The sequence below is a fragment of the Sturnira hondurensis genome, unplaced genomic scaffold (genome assembly GCF_014824575.4).
Source record: "Sturnira hondurensis isolate 20B ecotype Veracruz unplaced genomic scaffold, ASM1482457v3 Scaffold0018728, whole genome shotgun sequence".
Taxonomy (NCBI): Eukaryota; Metazoa; Chordata; class Mammalia; order Chiroptera; family Phyllostomidae; genus Sturnira; species Sturnira hondurensis.
In genome coordinates this window covers 14,576,297-14,597,927 of record NW_028091359.1, presented here as the reverse complement: position 1 = coordinate 14,597,927, position 21,631 = coordinate 14,576,297, and the positions used below count along the sequence as shown (strand labels likewise).

Here is a 21,631-nt window from a genome sequence, read left to right as displayed (position 1 = left end):
TTCTTTAAAATATCTCCTAACTCCATCCCTACTTGCTTTAGTAGGGGCATTTCCCTGGGCTGACCTTTGTCAGCCTGGCCGTATGAAGCCAGGGCACTGTCACGTAGCTCGGGGTGTAGGGAGGGCCAGATATGGGGTCTGGGGTCCGGGGCTCCCCTACCTGACAGTCTCCCATCCCTAAATAACTGGGCCTACCTGGACCTCCCAGAACCTGAGACTTTAATGAAGAGAGATTGGGGGTGATCGTAATCCCTGCCTCTCAGCGTCCGTCCCCCAATCCACTTCCAGTTAACCCCGAGGTTGCCAAAGTAGTGAAACCTCCTGCTCCTTCACGCATCTGCTGCCTCCAACTAACCGTTCGCCCGGTGGTTCTCAGGAGCGCACACTGCACCCGCCTCCACCTCCATCTCCACCCACCTCCCCGCTCGCCCCGGCCCAGTGCAGAGTCAAATCCGATCCCGGGGTGGAGGCTGGTAGTGAGGGGGCCGGAGACAGCGTAGCGCCAACCCGGTCCCGGGGGGGGGGGGGCGCAGCCGCTTGCCTGCCAGCCCCGCCGCAGCCCTCCGCCCTCCCCGGGCCGCCGCGCTCTGACCGTTTCGGCCCGGGTGGTGGCGTCTGGGGGAAGGGGGCGGGGGAGGCCGGTCCCCCGGAGCAGCCCCGCCCCCGCCTGCGCGCCGCCCGCGAGGAGTCCATGGGGAGGAGGAGACTCGGGCGCAGAGCGGGGGCCGCGGGAAGCGGGAAGGGAGCGCGGGGAGCCGCGGGGCTGGGACCGGCCCAAGGGCGCCCTAGCCGCAGAGCTGGGTGTGGGGGCCGAGGCGGAGCCCGCGGGCCGCGAGCGCGGAGAAGTTTGGCTGCCGAGGGGCTGGCGTCCCCGGGTCGCCTAGCGGCGGTGCGGGGTTTGGGGCCATGGGGGCGGGCGAGGAGGCGGCGCGGCGCGCACTGAGTCCTCCGAGCGGCGTGGTCGCTGCGGCGCAAAGTTAGCCTGGCGCCCCGGGACGAACGCCGCAGCCGCTGGCTGTCCCCGGATCGCGCTTCGGCATGGGCGAGCACCCCAGCCCCGGCCCCGCAGTGGCCGCCTGCGCCGAGGCGGAGCGCATCGAGGAGCTGGGACCCGAGGCCGACGAGCGGCCCGCGGAGGCGCCGGAGGACGTGAGTGCCCCCTCCCCCGCCCGGGCAAACTTTCTGGGGGGCAGGTGGAGGAGAGCTGCCCCAGACCCGCCTCCGTTGGGCAACTTGGAGGTTTCAAGGTGACGCGGGAGCGCCCGGGATTGGCCGGGTCCCCGAGGGCGGGAGAGAGCGAAGGGACCGGTGGGACCGGTCTCCCCCAAAGCGCGAACGCCACCCCCTCTCCGGCTGCGAGGCTTCCCTGTGTCGCACGCCCCCGCCGCTCGCGCTGGGGACCAGTCGGCCGCTGGAGCCGCTTCCCCGTGGCTGGTGCAGTGCCCGGGACACGGCGTTTTCCCGCAGAGGCGGCCGCGTCACAGCAGCGACTCTCCTCCCCTCCCACTCGCGACCTGCGGGCTCTCCGAGCCCCGGGGAGGGGCGGGCGCCGCAGAGTCCCGGGAGCCCTGCACCGTGGACCGGCCTGGCGACCCCCTTCTCCGCTCTCGGATTAGCTCCTGCCGGGCACCTGCCCTGTCGCGACACCGATTGAAATTCAAGCGGGCTGGTCTCCCCGAGCCCGGCGGGAGGAGGGACTGGAGAGTGGGGAGCCGTTTTGCTCCCAGGAGGGGGCTCCCGAGTCCCAGACCGCGTCGGCCCCCTGGCGAGGACCGCAGGGGCTGCCCCAGAGGCTTCCCTGCGGGATGCCGCTCCAGCTCCCCTCCTCCTGCCTTGGGTCCTGGAAGTCATCTGCGTGGCCGGCACTGGGGAGTCCTGGGAACTGGAGTTTCCCGAGCCCGGCCCTCCCGGGGTTAACCTGCACTGAGGGAGGGATAACTGGGCAGACCCTCGCCCTGCCCCGTCGCTCGCTCAGGGCGAGGGGGATGTGGAAGTGAAGCCAGCCCCCCCGCCCCCCACCCCGCCATCCCAGCCTACCTAACCTAAGCCGAACGACCGAGTTCTGAATGTGCTCTAGGGGAGCTTAACATCTTCCTTCCCTTGGGCTCCCATAGTTTAAGCCTCTCGCTTGTTTCTGGCCCCAAGACCCTGGTAGAACCTCCTGTCCTCACCACTTAGACTCAGCACACTGGGGGCGCCCCTTCCTCCCGAGCTGTAGGGAAGACGTTAGTGTTTGTGCAGGGCGAGTCTTCCCCAGTGAGGGGTCTCTGGGCCCCCAGCAGGTTGAGACCACTGCAGCAGGTCCGATGGAATGGCACCCTGGATTCATCCCCTGGCCGGGGAGCAGACGTGCATGCAAGCTCTGTAGTCGTTAGAGGTTTTTAAAGGCCCTTGGAAAGAGCTGGATGCCTTTATTTAGTCATTGTTGAGACTCACTCTTGTTCTGCTCATCCCTCGGCCGGCTTGTCTTGGAAGGAGGGACACTCCTCCCTCCTCCCCCACCTGAGTTCCCTCCCTTTGCTCAGCACAGACTCATCTGGGGAGCTCTTCCCAGGTTCTCCCTCGTCTCTTGTCCTGGGTCCCTGGACCTGGGGAGCAGCTGGGAGGCTATGTCAGGAATGGGGTCCAACGAAGCCTTGGTGATAAGTGTGTGTTTCTTTCTTTCTCTTTCTCTTCCTCCTCTCCTGCATGGCCTCCCTCTCTACCAGCACTGGAAAGTCCTGTTTGATCAGGTATGTGAGCAATTCAGCCCCCCCCCCCTTCCTTCCAGCCCTCGCTGAAATCAGTCTCCCTGCTCTGCACTCCTGAGATGCTGACGTGGGGTGGGGGTGTGGCCTAGTGCATCTCCGAGAGGAACTACACGGTGCTCTCCGGGTTTCAGCGGGGAGGCTCCCCTGGGACATCCTTCCCTCCCTCCTCCTCTAAACTCCTCTTCATCAGAGCTGGGTTCATACCAGCTGGAAATTGGACAGTACACACTGAAAGTCGGGGATGGCCTCGCTGTGCCAGGGGATTGCAGTCTGGCTGTTGGGAAGCGGGGGTGGGGGGGTGGGGGGGAGGCTTAGGTTGACATCCCTTCTTCTCCTGTACCCCCGTTCTCAAAGATCTGTGGCCACCAGTGAAGTCAAATCTCCACCATCCTTGGGGGGTTACTTGCAAAGTATGGGTTCTTTTGAAAGCTGATTCAGATTTTTCCGGCAGGAACGTAGGGCGGGGTGTGGGGTAAGTAGAATGTGATTGTTTGTGATACTTAGCGTCTAGGTGTAGGGAACACAGTGTAGTCGGGAGGGGCCAACTTTGGAAAACAAGACAGACATTTGAAATGCAGCCACGAGGTGGTTCTCTCTGTTTAGTACTCGTGTTGAGTGCCGCTGTGTATTTCCCTGGGCTTCCTTGTTCCGTGATGCAGGAGAGGGGGCAAGAGATGTCCCAGGGTCAGGGAACAGTGAACACCATGGTCCTGGGGCACAGTGATTGTGTTATGAAGTCCCGGCAGCTTTAAAGAGACCCATCTGGTGGGGGCAGAAGAATGTGTTTTGTTGGGAGGAAGATAAAGCTGAGAAAGCGGCTTGGATCAGATGGACTCTGTCCTGCTGGAGGCAGGGGAAGCCTTTGTCTGTTTTGAAGCAGGTGGGTTACGGGATCCAGGCCACACTTTGGGAAGATTCTGCGTTGATAGTGGGGTGGAGCTGGGATGGGCTGCCGGGAGGAGAGACACTAGCTAGGAGCCCACTGCGGGCGCCTGGAACTTGACTTGGGAGATGACAGTGAGAATGGAAAGGAAGAGGGACACGGCGATAGAGAGTTGGAAGAGCTGACTAGACTGAATAGGTGAGGTGAACCGCATCCTGTATTTTGTCCTGTGTGATGTGCTCCTGTGTACAGTGTGCACCCATGCCTCAGTTGCTGCCCATGTATAATGCATGCCCGTGGTACTGCCCATGTTTTTTCCTCAAAAATTTTGGCAAAAAGTGTGCATTATACACAACAAAACACAGTATATGACTTTGAGATTCTGAATTTAGGAGGAAAAGGGAAAGGCAGGGTCGGGGCGGTAGGGTTGGCAAAAATGACAACTTTAGTTTCAGACAAGTTCAATTTGAGGAGCAGCTGAATGCAGACTCCAGGTGGGACCAAAGACGTGGAGTTGCAGCTTGAAAGATACTGGGGGCCTGGGGGGTGTGGGGTGTCGTCCACGTGAACACGAGGTCTGGCTGCGATTGGGGGAGCATCCAAGTGGCTCCTGGCCCGAGGGGTGGCACATCTCTCCTTCTGCTCCTAAGTGCCACCCACTCTCCCTCAGCGCCTAAGAGTACAGCAGCTGCTGGCCTGGTGCCCTGAGGCAGGCGGGAGCCGCGTGCTGCCACCGATACCGACCAGCAAGCTGCCAGCCCTTCACACTTCTTGTCAGATTTAGAATCAGAACCTAGAACACAGTGTATCATTCTGTTTTTCTCTGTCTGCATCTGTTTTTCTCATTAGATTAATTTCCCTTGCTAATCCTTGGGTGTGTGTGTACATTTTAAAACAAACTCTTTGGATGAGTGGAGGAAAACTTCTCGTAGGAAGAATTTGGAACTGGAGGGAGCAGAGAGAATGTGGAAGGACCTAGTATTATTAGTGGGTGGTCTCTGCAGTTCAATTTCTGCCACTGGAGGGAGGTCCTGAGTGTCACAAAGACCATCCCCATGCCGCTGGGAAGGCCCACGCACAAACTGTTCTGGACAGGCAAAATGCATTCTAGGAGAGGAACTCCCCAGACTTCCTCTGAACAAACAGCTTTTTCTCACAAGTTCTGTCTACTCTGCATCCCTTATATGGCCTTAGGAGCCTGTCTTTGCCATCCTCCTTCCCAGAGGTGCTTTGTGTTGAGGGAGCAGGGCCTGGCCCCTGGCAGATATTTAGCCCGTCTGTGCTCATCCCGTTGCTCTGTGCAGCCAGCCCTTGGGCCGTTCCTCTGATAGGTATAGATGAAGAGTAGGTCTGAAGCTTCCCAATGAACGCACGTTCCTCTGGGCCTGCATAAAGGGTTTGGTGATGTTGAACTTGGTGCTCCCAGGAAAGAACATTGGGCTGGGGATTGCAGGCAGGCCCTGGACTTCACTTCTCTGAGGTCAATGGGATGGAAGGCTGGCCCCAGTTAGTCCTCCCCTCCTGAACCAAGGGAACACCAGTGGTTGGCTTATTTCAAACTGGCACCTGCCGGGACCTTTTCTCAGGTGTTAGGGATGGAACTGGACCCATTTCTCCCCATTGTCTAGTTCTGCAGCACAGGGAGTAGCTTCGACGCAGTGTGAAGCTAATTGGACCCCCAAGGCTGGAAACCGGAAGTTTGGCCTTATGGGGTCACCCCCTCAACTAAAGGGCCAAAGATGCCCTTTGTGGAGTTGGGAGGCGAAGGAAACAGGTGATCCCAGTCCCTTAGAAGTTGATCCAGCTGCTCCTCCACCCCCGTTGCTGGGCATCTGCCTGGCCTGCTCCAGCAGGTGTGCAGCATATCACCCTCACCCCCTCCGCAGTCTTCCGCACAGATCCCAGAAGTTACAGCGGTCAGGAAACCTGAAGACCACCGCTCCTCTGCCCCACCTCCTCTGCCCCACCTCCCACCCATGGTTTTTACTGATTGATTAATTGTAGATAGAGTGGGATAAAGGTGGGGGAAGAGAGACATCAATTTTGTTGTTCCACTTATTGATGCATTCATTGGTTGATTCTTGTGTGTGCCCTGACTGGGGATTGAACCCACAACCTTGGTGTGTCAGGACAATGCTCTCACCAATTGAGCCACATAGCCAGGGCCATGTTCCATGTTTCTGTTTCCTGTTTTAAGTTCTGCTTGAAGGAATTGTCTTTTCACATCCTTGGGATCTTAATGGTTTTCCTCAATACTAGATTGTAAAGTTACCATAAATATTAATCTGTTGTTATCGTGTAATTTCATAGTAAAATAATGTCTTATTTTTTTCTGTAGTTGAACGTGTTGGGCTTTTTTGTTTGCGATTCCTTCCGTTGCTTCGGGCCTGGGACAGTTTTCATCCCTTTTCAGATTTCATAAATATATGCTTCTATTTCCCACTACTTTTTTTATGATTTAGACGGGGAAAAAACTATCCACGGTAATCCTTTACTCCATCCAGATCTTATTCCTATCCAGTTACACCAGCATCACCTATTAAGAAACACTTCCTTTGTATGTTGTTCAAGAAATGTTATCATTTGGTAAATTTTTATGAGTGTATATATTATATATTTTTTATTTCAAAAGATTTTATTTATTTTTAGAGAGATGGGAAGGGAGGGAGAAAGAGAGAGAGAAACATCAATGTGTGGTTGCCTCTCACATGGCCCCCACTGGGGACCTGGCCCGCAACCCAGGCATGTGCCCTGACTGGGAATCGAACTGGCGACCCTTTGGTTCCCAGCCCACGCTCAATCCACTGAGCTACACCAGCCAGAGCTACTTTTATATTTTATGTATAGAAATATTTTGCCTTGGCTGGTGTAGCTCAGTGGATTGAGCGCAGGCCTGTGAACCACATGATCACGGTTCGATTCCCAGTTAGGGCACATGCCTGGGTTGCAGGCCAGTTCCCTGTGGGGGACTCACCAGAGGCAACCATACATTGATGTTTCTCTCCTTCTCTCCTTCCCTTTCCCTCTAAAGATAAATAAATAAAATCTTTTAAAAAAAGAAATATTTTAGCTTTCTGATGTGGTCCACTGATATTTACAGTTTCGCTCAGGGAATGTGCCTGTCAACAATTGCTCTGTACTTGTTCTATAGCTTCCCTACAGGCTCCTTTGTTACGGGTATGGTTTGATTGGCTCCCTTGCATCCCTGGTCCTGAACTCCACGGGGGTGCCCTCAAGGATCCAAGGTCAGATAGCGGGTCAGTGGCACAGGTGGGGCTGGAGCCTAGTTAACCCATACAAGGCTCCTGGGGTTGGAAAACCATTTCCAGGTTCACCCTCAAAAATGCCTTCAAGATCAGCAAATGTTTAGTGAGGTAATGTTTAGTGACCTTTTAGGTCTGGAGCAGAATTCTCTAAATTTACACAGCACAATTGCTTTCAAGTTCAAACAAGCAAAGGGGGAAACGAAGACTTGAAAGTAACTTGACCGTGTCTCCCCTTTTCTATCCCATGGGGAGCAGGCATTTCCCGGATCCCCCCCCAAAAGACCTCCTACTTTGCTATCTCTCAGAAAGAAAGTGGGCAGGTCTTCACCGTAATCGTTTCATTGTAGATGTGAAGTACCAATGTGTCCGGAGCTCTGAGCTCGGTGCCACTCAGGTGGATTGCATGACGGGGAGAACCCTGGGTTTGGAGTTGGACAGGCCCGGATTCAACCTTACTGATTTTGTGACGAGGGGCAAATGACATTAACTCTCTAAGCCCCAGTTTGCTCCTCTTTAAAGTGGAGGTGATCATCTTTACCTACAGGGATGACTGGGAACCGAAAGAGAACAGAAGCTCTCTTTGCCATGTCTGATAAGCAGTGGTCATTCGCCAGCTGTTTCTTGACTAGGGATCCGAATTTGCTTGAAAGAAGCACAAGACTGCTTCAGAGATCCAGGTCCTCCCAGGGAAGGCCGCAGCCTCTAAACCAGCCCCTTCCCAGTCCAGGCTCCTGGAGAGAGAGCCGCTTCCGAGCCCAGAGGATTCTCCTGCTTGCTCTGCCCGGCCCCCTTCCCTCCAGCCTGGGAGTCCTTCCTGGCCTGATCCCCGAAGCCCACCCCTTTTGCAGCTCTTCTGTGGCTTAAGGGGGTCCTGGTTGCTGAAAAGAAGTCCAGATGAGCTGGGCTCTCTGGAGTGCCCAGGTCCAGAGCAGGGTTCCTGCCACTGCTGCATGGATTGGTGAGGAGCCACAGAGAAAACCCCTGTCCCAGAGATGGGGCGTTGGCGGCAGCCCCCACAGAACACACAGCAGCAGAGATGGGTTCCCAGAGAGGGACAAAGCCACGGCTTTGAGTGCAGCCCTCATCTGGGCCCGCTTCCCAGGGCTCTGGAGGTTACGACTTCCCTCCACCGCAAAGTCGGCTTCCCTACCCCAGCGGCCCTGTCCCTCATTCTGAATTAACACTTTTTATTCCTGACAACTCCCAGAAACACATTTGATGGCAGTTGAGCAGTGGGGCCAAGGGCTCTGAGATCATCTGCTGTGTGGCTTTGCCTGCATGCCTGGCTGCCTGACACACACAGGTACACGCGCATTCAAATGAACAAGTCAAACTACGGTCCCTCACGAGTGGTCTTGGATTCAAATCTCCTGCAGGAGCAGACCCCAACCACCGGGCTGCCTGCCTCATGTCAGCCCCTCTGGGGCTGCTGCCACCTCGAGCACCGCGGATTATGAGAAGGCCGGCAGAAGCATCTTGTCCGGTCCATTCATCGGCGCAGTCGCGGCAGAGCTGGGACTAGAGCCCAGCTCTGCCCCTGCTCTGACCTGTGTTCCCTGCACCAGACCTTGCAGACACCCATTGCTTTACTTGGCACCATAAGTGCCTCGGGCCGGAGACAGGACACACATCTGGCTCAAATTCCAGTGCACCTCCTAGTGGCGTGACTGTGGGCAAGCCAGGCAAGCTCCGCAAGCCACCGTCCCCATTTCCGCAGCTGTCAGCTTCCCAGAATGACACGAGCTGGTGAGGTTGGTGAGATGGCGTGGCGTTGCACCGGGCAAAGCATGAGTAGTGAGTACCTGGTAAGGATGGTGGTTATCTTGTTCCCGAAACGTAAAGAAACTAACTGATTTCAAAATAACCTCTAACATGTACTAGTTCTAGGTCTTGAATCAAGGTGTCCAGATCCCCAGTCTGGGGTTCTTTCTCCCCTATTGAGCTGGCTTCTTTAGGGCAGGAGACGGAAAACCACATTCCCCTGAGTTCTCCAGAGAGAAAGGAGAGACATTTTTGGAGTGTTGGTGCCCACTGGCTTGTTCCCCTACAGGCAAGAAGGCTGGGCCCAGGGCACGCTCCTGTGTTATGGAAATGAGCCACTGGGTGCGCTGAGCTGTGAACCTCTGGTGGTAACAACACGTGCCCCCCCTCCTGCCACACCCCGCACATGCCCCTCCCACCAGCTCTTGAAGCAAAGCACAGGTTTGCATCCGAAACATTTCTTTGAGAGAGCCAACACTGAATGTTTACATATGTGTTTGTATCATTTTAATCTCCATAGCCCTGTGAGGCCGAGTGGTTCTGTCCCCTTCACAAAGGGGACAGAGGGGCGGGGGCCCAAAGGGGTGGGGGTTGCCCAAAGTTACGAAGCAAACGAAGACCCTCTGAAGAGAGGGGTTGTTGGGGGGGTTGTCTGTGAACAAGGCTTCTGGGGTGACTTCTGAAGTGGCCGAGGGCCATGGGAAGGGAAGGAGTTCAGTGACCCTCGTCCTGCCCAGCCTGCTCCTGGTCAGGGGTCTGCCTCCCTCTCCCTCCTACTCCCTGGCTTCCCTCAGCAACTCTCTCTTTTCTGGGGCACCAGAGGGACCCTTCGGTGCCTTCCAGGAGGAGCAGAAGGAGGAAGTGGGTTTGGGCTGAAGGGGAAGGGACGGACAGATGCGAGACCCCCGCTTCCTGCTCATACCCACTCCCACCTCTGCCGGCCTGCTGCTCCCCAGTGACTCCTGCATTATGGCTGTGCCTCAGCTTTGGTCCCCAGGCAGCTGTGACAGCTGTGACCTGTGACAGGGGATGAGTCAGCATGGGCATTATTATGCTTGCTCTTAGGGACTCAAGGGACCTGACTTTGAGTCACAGCCTCCAGCTGTCAACTCAGAGTCTGAACCTCCAAGGCCTTCCTGGTGGTGGGGGCAGGGCAGCGCTGAAAGAGGAGGAGCAGGGTCTTCCAGGAGGTCCCCTGTCCAGTGGAGGGGCACAGCCTGGTGGACAGAGGTGGCCCCCACCCAGCTTCCTGTGTGCCAGGGGACGGCTGAGAGCTCTCCCTTCCCTCAAGGCCAGCTGTTGAGAGAGGGGTAGCTTCCTGGAAACGTGCTGGTTGTCCAGCTACTCAGCCTGAATTCAGGTCAGGGTGCTTGCCTCTCTATGGGAGGAGGGTGTCCTGGCTTCCCCTGTCTGGGAGAGGCTCCTGGAGAGGGTGAGTGGCCTCCCCACTGGCCCCTGACGTGGCCGCCGAAAGGACGCAGATGGCAGAGCTTGTTGGGGATTCTGAAATCGCCTGAGCCTCCCCAGCTGTCGGGGCCGGGCCTGGCCTGGCCAGGGGAGCACCAGGGCCCTGTGTGCTCCTGTGGGCAGACTCAAGGACAGGAGGGGTCCGAACCTGGCTTTGAGGAAGTGGTCTCTCTTCTTCCTAGGGAGGCTTGAGGTCCTCGAAAATTCACTCCCAGCTCCAACTTGGAGCTGGCCAGACGGTGCCTCATTCTACTCACCAGGAGTGCCTTTGGGCAAGTCGTTTATCTCTGTGGTTAGCACCTTGGTTTGCGTATCTGTCAAATGGGACTAATCACACTTACCGTAGGATTGGTGTGAGAAGTAATAAAATACTTGTGAAAATCAGCATTTCCCAGGTCAGGGGAGTGGTGGGCAGTGTTTCTCCCTACTGGGTGAATTAGCATCCTCATCTCTGAGGGAGGAGAACTGGACGGGAAAGCTGCTACCCCTGTAACCTCGCCTCCTGACCTCGCAGCTGCAGGCCTGGACCTAATTTACGGGGCTGTAAATACCCGTGGTGAATACACTGGCTGTTGTGTGGGACAGTTCTGCTGAGCCATAAACCCTGGGCAGCCTCGTTAACTCTGCTCTGCTCAGAGGCCCGGTAATGATTCAAGGAGCCAGCCAATGATGCCAGGAGCCAGCCCATGAGCCTTGGTGAACATCCCCCCACCCCCGGGGGCGGGGAGGGGCAGCTGCCTGCACCTTCCCCTGTCCCAGCACACATGCCCTATGGTCACCTCATAGGGCTCTTTCTGGCCTGGTGGACAGAGAAGAGACAGTGTCTGGGGATGGAAGACTTCCTTTGATTACAGGTCCCAACCTTCCAGACCTGAGAGTCATTCACCACGATGGCACCACAGGTGCTGCCTTTGGGGCCCTCTCAAGGGCCCACACCCCTGGCTGAGACCCAGGGCCCCTGTGGGTCAGCGAGAGGGGGAGGGCCCTCCGGGGAGAGAGAAGGGGATTCAAATGCTGGGAGCTGGGACCAGGTGTGCATTGGTTCTGGAAGTGCCGTTTGTGCAGATTACTCACAGGGGGTGGGCACAGAACAGATGTGCTCCTTTCTTTCTCTTCCGCTTCTCTGCTGCTGGGTGACTGCGGAAGCCTCGGCCTGGCCCGCTGCCCTGCAGCGGGAGGCAGAAGCAGCGCCGCTGTCCCGGGTGCTGAGCGGGCACATCCCAGCTCCCGCAGGGCTGTTCCCAGAGAGCCCAGCTCAGCGGCCTCTGGGGCCTGCGACCTCTGGGGCCTGTGGCCTCCCTCCCACCCTCTGGCTGGAGCTGCCATCCGGCCGACTTCTAACTGCTGGAGGACGCCAAAGTGTCAGCTGCCTCGGGGGCCTGTGCCCCTCACGAGATGGAGGCAGGAGGCTGGTGTGGAACCACCAGCAAAGGGGCCCAGTGTCACAAAAGGGAAAAAAAATGCCTCAACTATAATGGACACCTGCATTTTTTCCTGAAAAGTGTTCCATGGAGTGTTGCTATGGAAAAAACACTGTGGTATTTTTCCCCAAAGTTTAGGAAATGCTGGCTGAGCAAAATCAGACCGGTTTCTCCATTGTAAAACCTTACGGAGCTCTAGATTTGGTTTTCTGCCTCATGCCCTTCCAAGAGGGTTTCCCAAACTTCAGGGTTCCAGACCGTGATTTGTGTGCCATGTTGGGCCCGGTGTTCCACAAAACGCACACTGGGGAGCCCCTGGGCCAGTTGTATTTCATGCATCTGAGCAAGACAGAGAAACAAGGGAGGGTGAAGCTGGACCAGCGAACCCCCAAAGAGGGGCCCGGCGCTGATCACTCCCTCACTGTGTGATCTTGAGCCACCTTTTTTGCCGTCTCCTCTTGTTTTCCCAGCCACGGATTGAGTGTGATGCCTGGCATGCAGTCAGTCCTCAGTAAACCCCTGTTAAATGAACGAATGAGAGGGTCGAACTGGGGTCTCCCAAACTCCTTAGCCGACGGCAGAGCACAGCCTCTGGGCCTCTGCCCCAGTTACCAGCTGTTCAGGCTTGGCCTACTTAGCTCTCCGACCTGTGTTTCTCCCCCTGCAAAGTGGGGCCCGTAACAGTATCCACCTCACAGGGTTGTTGTGAAGTTTAAAGGGGGTGGGGATGTGATACAATCTATCATCGAACTTGGGGCCCTTGTGAGAGTGAAGGAGCACTGTGATGGCCATGCTCACCTGGTAGGTGCGAACCAGGCTGCCCCGGGCAAGCCAGGACACAGGGCGAGGAGGCCTCAATGGCAGCGCCGGTTCCCAGCAGGCCTTCGGCAGACATGGCTCCTGCTGCGCTGTTTGGCCAGGCAGGACGCAGAAGGCCAACACATGAAACAGCTAAGAGTGCGGCCACTCTGTCAGGGGCGGGGTGCTTGGAATCCCCTCTTCCCTCCACTTGCCTCAGAGGTCCTGTCACAGCCCCCAGGACTCTGCACAGGGGCTCAAAAACCTCTCTAGGTTAGGGGTAGGGAGAAGGTCCTCCTGGGACCCGGGACTGGACAGGTAGTCGCCCTGGAAATGTCGTTTATGCAGATCACACATACGGGGTAGTTCCTTTCAGCTCTCCTGGACCATGACCTCTCTCCCCAGGGTCACCAGGGGACAGCACAAACCTCACCCCCAACACCGGTGACCCCCCCAATGTAGAGCTGCCTCTCCTGATTCTGAATGTCCCATCATCACCCTTTGGTACAGAATAGATCAGCTACTCCCACGGGCTGTTCGGGCTGGCCTTTCTCTTCCCCCACCCCCATCTGCACACGCTGTGCCTGTGGGCTCAGGGGTCGGGGGGCACCCCCTTACTCCCCTGGAGAGGGAGGGTTCCTGCCACGTGATTGATGGAGAAACAGAGGCCGTGTGCCGAGTGGTCTGCCCAGGGTGGCACAGTGCTAGAGGAGGGTTTCCTTCTGGAACTCTCCTTGCTCCCTGCCCCAGAGCGGGGGGGGGGGGGGGGGGAAGGGCCCACGTGGCAACAATACAAAGGGTTGGGTGGGTCCTTCTCCCAGCCTTGGCCGAACGTGCACTAGGAAGGGGTCCCAGGGGGGATGTGTGGCTGACCTAGTGTGGGGCCCCAGGCTCAGGCGACGATGTAGAGGATTAAGGGGCCAGAGGGCTGGGTGCTGGTGGGATTAAAGTCCCCTCGGAGCCTCTCGCAGCTCTTTTCAAGGCTGAGCAGGTGGGCGGGAGCTGTGGGGGGGCAGCCCCTCATTTTGTGTCACTCCCTCGGTCCCCAGTGCCCTTCATTCAGACTGAATATGGACTTGGCCTCCCCCTCCCTGCACTGCACTGTCCACCCTATTCAGGAGGCAGCTGCTGGGATGCTCACGACTCCTGGCTCCCCGAGGGGCCCCTGCCTGCAGCCCATCCCCCACCCCCAGACCAGCCCTGAGCAGGCTGCCTGCAACCCACCTAGCCAGACCTCATCCCGAGAGCACCCCACTGCCGAAAATGGGCAAATCCAGGCCATGGGCTTCGAGGACAGAGAGCTTTGTAACCACAAAAGCTCCAAGCCACGGTCCTACTGGGATCTCATGCCCCATAGCTGACCTTGAAGGAAGTGTGTCCCCAAGGGCCAATCAGGCCCCCGTCACAGGGTGCTCCCAGCTGTGCTGTGACGGAGCTGGACCTCAGGTGACCCTGGGCCCCAGAGAGCGCTGCCCTGCGTTTGCTTCACCCACTGTGACCCGAGGGGACACTGCCCTGCTTGATAGATGAGGTGATTATGGCTCCAGATGGTTACCCTAAACAACACAAACTAGGTAGTGGCAGAGACGAGATGGGGATTTTGCCTTGCTCTTTGCAGCCTCTTCCGAAGCTCTCAGCTTCCCTCCTGGGCAGTGGGTCCCACTTCCCCTTCTGTACGCACACCCTCTCCGGGTTGCTCTGTGTTTCCAACAGAGCTGGTCTCCCACTCTCTGTCTCTCTCTGCCTCCCGCCTGCCCCTGTGCCCCTTGCTCACTGTCAGCCTCTGCTCTTGCCTCGTTTTCCCAGGTGGTTTGGAAGGTGTCCTGTGTACGTTTGTGGAGCCCAGACAGCCGGCCCCATCCTGCCTCTCCCTCCTCATTAGCCCCCTTCGTCCCTGAGGCCTCATTATTAGGGTAGCGATGACCCCCATTGTCTGGCCTGTCTGGCTCTGGCACTGAAAGGTAGGCTTTTGGCAGAGAAGGGAGGCTCGGCCTCATTCCAGCTCATTCTCTGCAGCCTGGAGCCTGTCTGTGCTTGGGGCAGGACTGGCAGGCCATGGCAGGGGTGGGGGCTTGGGGAGCCACAGGGCAGCCCCTGTGACTAGGACAACAGCAGGGAGCCCGGGAGGGGGAGCGGGGAGCAGGTGGTTCTTTGTCTGGAGCTGGAGTGAAGGAGAAGGGCCCTTGCTTGATCTCAGCCCCCCCTCCCCCGCCCCACTGCCCCCACCCCAAGCCTCCAGGGAGCCCCTGAGAGGGGATCAGCATCTCTGCTCCCATCAGATGCAAGGCCAATGGGCTTCCTCCCCCTGGACTGAGGCAGGAGAGACTCCCTGATGTGCAGGGGGAGTGCTGCCCTCCAGCAGTGCTCTCTGGGGGCTTTGGAGGATGGATTTTCCCAGGACTCGGGGCTGCCTCTTAACCGCCTCCCTCATCCCCCATGAGCCCACCCAGCTCGAGGGCCATGTGCAACTAGGCTGGGCCAGTGAGTCCTCCAAGGGGGGTGGGAGGGGCCCCAGGCACCAGAGGAGGAGGCCCTCCCTGCTGGCGTGGCCACTCTACCTCTCCAGGCTTCACTTTTCTGTTTGAACAATAAGGTCAGAACTGTTACTTTTTGAGGCTCCTTTCCACTTTAAAACTCTGTTTAGAGTGGGCCTATGAGTCTCCTAGAGCCCCCTCCCCACCTTCGCTCCCTGCTTTGACCCTTAAATGTTGCTTCTGAGCAGCAGGGCAGCTCTGAGGGCTGAAGGCGAGAGGTGACAAGAGGCAGGGAAAACCAGCCTGGGTGTGGAGCCCCAGCCTTGCTGACTGCTGGCCCTGTGCCCCTCTCCCATGCCTTTATTTCCTTATCTGTAATCTGGGGATAATAATAGGACCTACTTCATATGGTTGTTACAGGAAGTCAAAGAAATGTGTGGTTCAGTGGTTGAATGCTGGCCTGCCAGTCAAAGGGTTGCTGGTTTGATTCCCAGTCAGGGCACATGCCTGAGTTGCTGGCCAGGTCCCCAGTAGGGGATGCACAAGAGGCAACCACACATTGATGTTTCTCTCCCTCTCTCCCTCCCTTCCCCTCTCTCAAAAATAAATAACACCTTAAAAAATAAGTAAAGTGCTTAGAACAGTATTTGGCCCCATGGAAACACAACAGGTACCAAGTATTTTTACTCTGAAGGGCCTAGATGAAGCAAGGGTGGCTGAGTTTTCTGAAACCCTCTATCATGTGAACCACATAGGTGACATCCCTGAAACCTGGTGTTTGGGGTTGGGGGTGGGGACCCACGCAGAGGTGTTTTTAAATTTTATTTGATTTATTTATTCTTAGAGAGAAGGGAAGGAGAAAGAGAGGGAGAGAAACATCAGTGTGTGGTTGCCTCTCACATGCCCCCTACTGGGGATCTGGCCTGCAACCCAGGCCTGTGCCCTGGCTGGGAATCGAACTGGTGACCCTTTGGTTTCCAGCCCGCACTCAGTCCACTGAGCTATACCAGCCACGGCCCACACAGAGTTTTGAGTAGGCCTCCTTAGCAGTGTCCTCTCTTGTTGACCTCTGAGGAGAACTGGAATAGCCCCTGACTTGTGACTCTTGGCTGTTTCTCCCATATTGCCTTAGAAATGCTGCACACAGAGTCAGCCTTCTTCAGATAGTCCTCACTGGCTTTATCTAGAAAAGGAAGGAACGTGGGTTTGGTCCTCTGGGCTCCCTTGTCACACACGCGGATTTTGAGGCGTCTGATTGCCTTTTAAAATCTCAGCAACCCACTGCAGTGTCTGTGGGCTGCAGCGAGCTCGAGTGGGGAAGCACCTGTGAAGAGACACACTCCCAGCGTCCCCAGGAGATGGGTGGCGTCTCTGCCCAGCAGAGATCATGTTAAGCAGGGATCATGTCACCTGGGTGGCATAGCTGGGATGTCATAGGTGGGTGCTGTGGGTGGACGTTGAGTGGGTTCTTTGAGGAACAAGGGGCTGTGGAAGAAGGACAGAAGGGTTCTGAATTTCTCAGGGAGAGATGAATAAAATTGCTTCTGACTGTACTGATGAGACTTTCCCTGGAAAATTAGCACCCATCTATTCATCCGAACATCCACTGTTTTTTAAAATATTTTATTTTATTTATTTTACTTTTAGAGAGAGGAGAAGAGAAGGAGAAAGAGAAGGAGAAAAATGTTGATGAGTGAGAGAAACGCCCATCAGTTGCCTCTCGCACGCCCCCAACTGGGGGCCTGGAAGGCAATCCAGGCGTGTGCCCTGACTGGGAATTGAACAGGCAACCTTTCCATTCGAAGGCCAGTGCTCAATCCACTGAGCCACACCAGCCAGGGCTGAACATCTGCTGTTTATTCACCCAACAAATATTTACTGGTTGTAAAGTGCTCGCTGTGCCGGGCTCTGTGCTAAGCACTGGGGATGCGTTGTGATGCTTCCTTTGAGAAGCCGGCAGTCTAGTACGGAGTCGACATAGACAGAGAGCAGTTCGGGGTGGGGCTGGAGGTCTACACAGGGTGCAGACTGTGACTGAGGGGAGCCCTCCCAGAGCCAGGGATATCCAAGGAGCTGTGGAGGGTGAATCAGGGTCTCCCAGGCAGGTGAGGGAGAAGGGAACTCTAGGCAGAGGGACCCACGTGTGCCCAGGGCTACAGGGTGATGCCCACAAACGACAAACACGGAGCACGGTGCCTCTGGAGAGCCCTGCCCTGCATGGGGCTGTGTGCGGGGCTGTGGGGCCAGCAGGACTGTGCTCCCTGCTCCCCAGGCCTCAAGCATTCCCCCTGGNTTCTCAGGGAGAGATGAATAAAATTCCTTCTGACTGTACTGATGAGACTTTCCCTGGAAAATTAGCACCCATCTATTCATCCAAACATCCACTGTTTTTTAAAATATTTTATTTTATTTATTTTACTTTTAGAGAGAGGAGAAGAGAAGGAGAAAGAGAAGGAGAAAAACGTTGATGAGTGAGAGAAACGCCCATCAGTTGCCTCTCGCACGCCCCCAACTGGGGGCCTGGAAGGCAATCCAGGCGTGTGCCCTGACTGGGAATTGAACAGGCAACCTTTCCATTCAAAGGCCAGTGCTCAATCCACTGAGCCACACCAGCCAGGGCTGAACATCTGCTGTTTATTCGCCCAACAAATATTTACTGGTTGTAAAGTGCTCACTGTGCCGGGCTCTGTGCTAAGCACTGGGGGTGCGTTGTGATGCTTCCTTTGAGAAGCTGGCAGTCTAGTGAGGAGTCGACATAGACAGTTAGAGAGCAGTTCGGGGTGGGGCTGGAGGTCTACACAGGGTGCAGACTGGGACTGAGGGGAACCCTCCCAGAGCCAGGGACATCCAAGGACATCCAAGGATATCCTGTGGAGGGTGAATCAGGGTCTTCCAGGCAGGTGAGGGAGAAGGGAACTCTACCCACGTGTGCCCAGGGCTACAGGGTGATGCCCACAAACGACCAACACGGAGCACGGTGCCTCTGGAGAGCCCTGCCCTGCATGGGGCTGTGTGCGGGGCTGTGGGGCCAGCAGGACTGTGCTCCCTGCTCCCCAGGCCTCAAGCGTTCCCCCTGGAGTCTCCCTGACCCGGGCCCGGAAGTCCCTCATCCTCCTCTGCTCATTGCCTGTTCACTTCTGCTTTCCTATCTCTGGAGTCAGGAGTAAGGGCGGAGAGGAGGGAGTTTAGCCTCTCTGAGTCTCAGATTCCTTACACACCAGACCCGTGGGTGAGATGATCTCAAAGGTCTCCAGGGCCTTCTAGGATTTTCAGTGCTTGTCCAAGCCCTATTTCGACATTTCCCATGGGGACCTTGGAAATATCCCAGGCACCACCGGGGCCTCTGTTGGCAGAGGGCTGGGAACAGGAGCTGGTGAGTGGTGGTGGAGGTGGGGCACCTGCACCAATGCTGAGAGGGGGACGTCCCTGCTTGTCTGTGCTTCTCTCTCAGTGTGACCCTGGGAACACAGGCTACATCAGCACAGGCAAGTTTCGCAGCCTCCTGGAGAGCCACAGCTCCAAGCTGGACCCGCACAAGAGGGAGGTGCTCCTGGCTCTGGCCGACAGCCACGCGGATGGGCAGATCGGCTACCAGGATTTTGTCAACCTGGTGAGTGCTCTGGGGCAAGGGTTGTGGCTTCAGAACCTTTTGGACAATTAAAGGGCTCTGTTGGCCCACAGCATTAAAAAATCTAGGCTTCAGCATGGTATTGCCGAGGACCCAGTTTCTCTTTGTCTCTCGGTTCTGCCTTTTGCAGTGTCCGCCCACACTCTGAGAAGCCCCTGGCAATTCCAGACCCTCCCAGTGTGGCAGCAAAGTGGCTGCAGCTGTTCCAGCCCTCACACCCCGCCCCCCCAGGCCTCATCATCAGGAGAAGAGAGGAACTCTTCTTGTGGTAGCTCCCATATAAAGGGTTTCCTCTGTTCCATTGGCCCAGACTGGGTCAGTTGGGATGTGTTCATTGACTCAAACCAGTCAGTGCCCACTGCCAGAGCTGGGAGTGGGAGGCAAGAGTTATCATTGGCAGGAGAGGACCTGGGGCATCGATGTGGGAAGGCCCAGGCCAGACCTCTCTAGGAGTGATGAGGCCCACGAGTGAAGGCCAGAGTGCATCAGACCTGCTGGCAGATGTCCTGGGTTGTTGGGTGGATGGAGACAGGAAGCCCAAGGATCCTGCCCACGGTCTGGTGTCTTAGAGTGTCCCACTGGGGTAACCCCCAGTGTATTTGCTGGGGTGAGATTGGAATGGGGCTCAGTGGGGTTAAGCAGGAATCATGTCACCTGGGTGGCATAGCTGGGATGTCAGTAGGAGCTACAGGAAACAACAGGATGAACACAAGGCTGCAGTCTGCACTTGGTTTCCCTGTTGAAATGGAGATAGTCACCTCTCCCACCACCCATGGAGAGGGGGGCGAAGGTGAAATGACCGGTGTGACGTTCACTGGTGTCAGTACCACTCACACCTGTCCCTGCCAGCTGAGCTCTCTGATGTGGATGCCCAGGTTTTCGACTTATCTTAATTGCCTCTTGGCTAAGGACCTGCCTTTGCCTGGAGATTAGCACGAGTGCAGGGAGCAGCGGTGCATTCTGCTGCTGTGCAGAGAGGACCCAGGGAGGAGACCTGCCAGAGGGCAGAGGACAGAGCTGAGCTGTGCGGGTGGGGGCAGGGGGCAGTCAGGACCCACAGGGCAGGCTGTGGGGGTGGGCCATGTGCCTTAGAGCCCAGCGGTGCCACCGAAGACCAGCCACGGGTCTGAGCCTGCACGGGCTCAGTCCCAGCCCAGCACAGGCACGATTGCTGCGCACCCCGAGGTCCCCGAGCAGAGTGGGGGTGTGGCTGGGCCCATGAGATGCTCGTCTCCAGCAAGCAGATGCTGGCGTCCTCTGTGTGAACTCACAACAGCAGGTTACTTGTCACTGTTGGGATTTCTGTAAGTTCTGAGCTGGAGCGGCCAGCTGTCGCCTGGATTCACGTGAGCTGGGCCATCCTGGAGACCAGGACGAAGAACGGGTCATCAGGAAGGAAGCTTTGGGTTGGGCAGAGCGCTCAAGGCGTGGGGGCAGGCAGACCCGGTCCCTCTCCTGGCTCTGCCTTTGCCACACTCACTGGGGAGGCTCCTCCGAGCCTGGGTTTCCCCATTTGTAAAAAGAAGCCAAAGGATACCCTCTTTAGGGTTGTTGCAAGGATTAAACAAGATGAGGTCTTTGAAAGACTTTGTTCTTTCAAAGTGTTCTTCCAGCAGGTAAGCTCTGCATCCTTTGTGAGCCCTTCCTCACCCCAATCCAGACAGGGAGAACCAGGCTCCTTCAGAACACCCCCGGGTGTCACCAGGCCTGTCTTCCAGCTCAGAGCACATCACACCACAGCTGGGTGGCCAGGGTCGCTGTGTGTGGGTGTGCAGCTTGCGTGCGGGGCAAGGGTGCCCGGCAGAGGGCTGACTGGGACTGAAGTCTGGCATGGGCTTTGTTCACCGAGGCCTGGCATGGGTGCGGCCACCTGGAAGAAGAGGATCCCTGATCTCATTGGCACAGGAGTGAGTGCCAATTACATGGATTCTGGAGTCCAGCAGATCTGGATTTGAATCCTGACTCTGTGGCTTACTAACTGTGGGTCCTTGAGGAAGTACTCTCTCCAAGCTCTGGTCACCATCCTCACAATGTGGGGTTAATACTGTGCACCAGAAACTGAGATGATCCCCTCCTTCACTGCTGTTTGCACACGGTCTCTCCTTGTAAGCTCCATGAGGCCCAGGACTGTGATCACTGCCACGCCCAACACAGGTCTAGGCACATAGTAGGTGCAGATGAATGGGAAGTGTGTGTGTGCTCACCATGCTCCTCCTGTTCTCCTGCTGAGCCTGTCCCCACCACCGGGCTTCAGGGTGCGGCTGTGGGTGTGTGAGTGTGTGTGAAATGCACACCCCTGGGCATAGGTGCACTCAGAGATTGGGACAGAGTCTGGTAAGGGTTGCTACAAAATCCTTCCCAAAATGACCTCATCTTGGACTTGCAGTATACATGGAGCCCAAACCCTGCCTGGATTTACAGGACTCCCGAGCCACTGAAAGGAACCAGGCCCAAGCTTTGTAGGTGCAGAGCGGGTGAGAATAGGGACTTTTGGGAAGGGGTTCATCTGGGAAAGGCACTTGGAGATTTAGGGCAGATTTCAAAGATGAGACACAGCAGAACCCCGGAGGGGGAAGAACACTGCAGACAGAGGGAGGCACTTTCCACTGGCCTGGGCTGCAGGCAGGTCTGCCCCAGCTGCTGCCTTCCCATGACAGGGCTTCAAGCCCCTCTGCCTTGGCCTGGCCTGGTTCACCTGGCCAGCGATCTGTGGTCTGCTGCCTCCAGGTTTAGCCTTATGTCCACTGCTGGGCTCACGGTCCCAGGAATATGTTGATAATCCCCACCCCAGCTACGTGAAACAGCCACCTGGGCAGTATTGTGGGCTCTGGGGCTGGAAGGACCATGCCTCTAGGACATTCTTCTATAACCAAGGTCTAGGAGGGCAGGTGGGAGGCAGCAGAGGCCTCAGGAGGCTGGGAGTCAGTGAGGCTGCCTTGTTCTCTGGGAGCCAGGCTGACTGCTAGACCAGGCAGCCAGGGCTCTCCGGAGTCAGGCATCCTCAGGGTGCCAAGGGCAGAGTCAATCCTTAGGCCTGACTCCCTTGAAGGCCCCTGGGAGTAGGGACCTTCCACGGGCACAGCTTTAGGTTCTGGTTCTGAGGAATTCAGCAAGGGCTGTCCATCTCTTCCCAAGCTAGTGTTTATGAGGATGCCAAGTCCTACAGTTCTTACTCAGATTTCA

At 56.8% G+C, this 21,631-nt stretch overlaps 1 protein-coding gene across 2 annotated transcripts in view; it reads left to right on the top strand.

The window, feature by feature from the left end:
- The first annotated feature begins 724 nt into the window (after window positions 1–724).
- Window positions 725–21,631, top strand: part of RHBDL3 (rhomboid like 3) — a 50,594-nt gene continuing 29,687 nt past the window's right edge. The window contains exons 1-3 of one of the 2 annotated variants that reach the window (XM_037070075.1): window positions 725–1,149; window positions 2,709–2,732; window positions 18,272–18,430. In XM_037070075.1, coding sequence (XP_036925970.1) covers window positions 1,039–1,149; window positions 2,709–2,732; window positions 18,272–18,430 — 294 coding nt within the window. In that variant the 5' untranslated portion in view covers window positions 725–1,038. The remainder of the gene's footprint in view (window positions 1,150–2,708; window positions 2,733–18,271; window positions 18,431–21,631) is intronic. The other variant, XM_037070076.1, reaches the window with a different exon arrangement.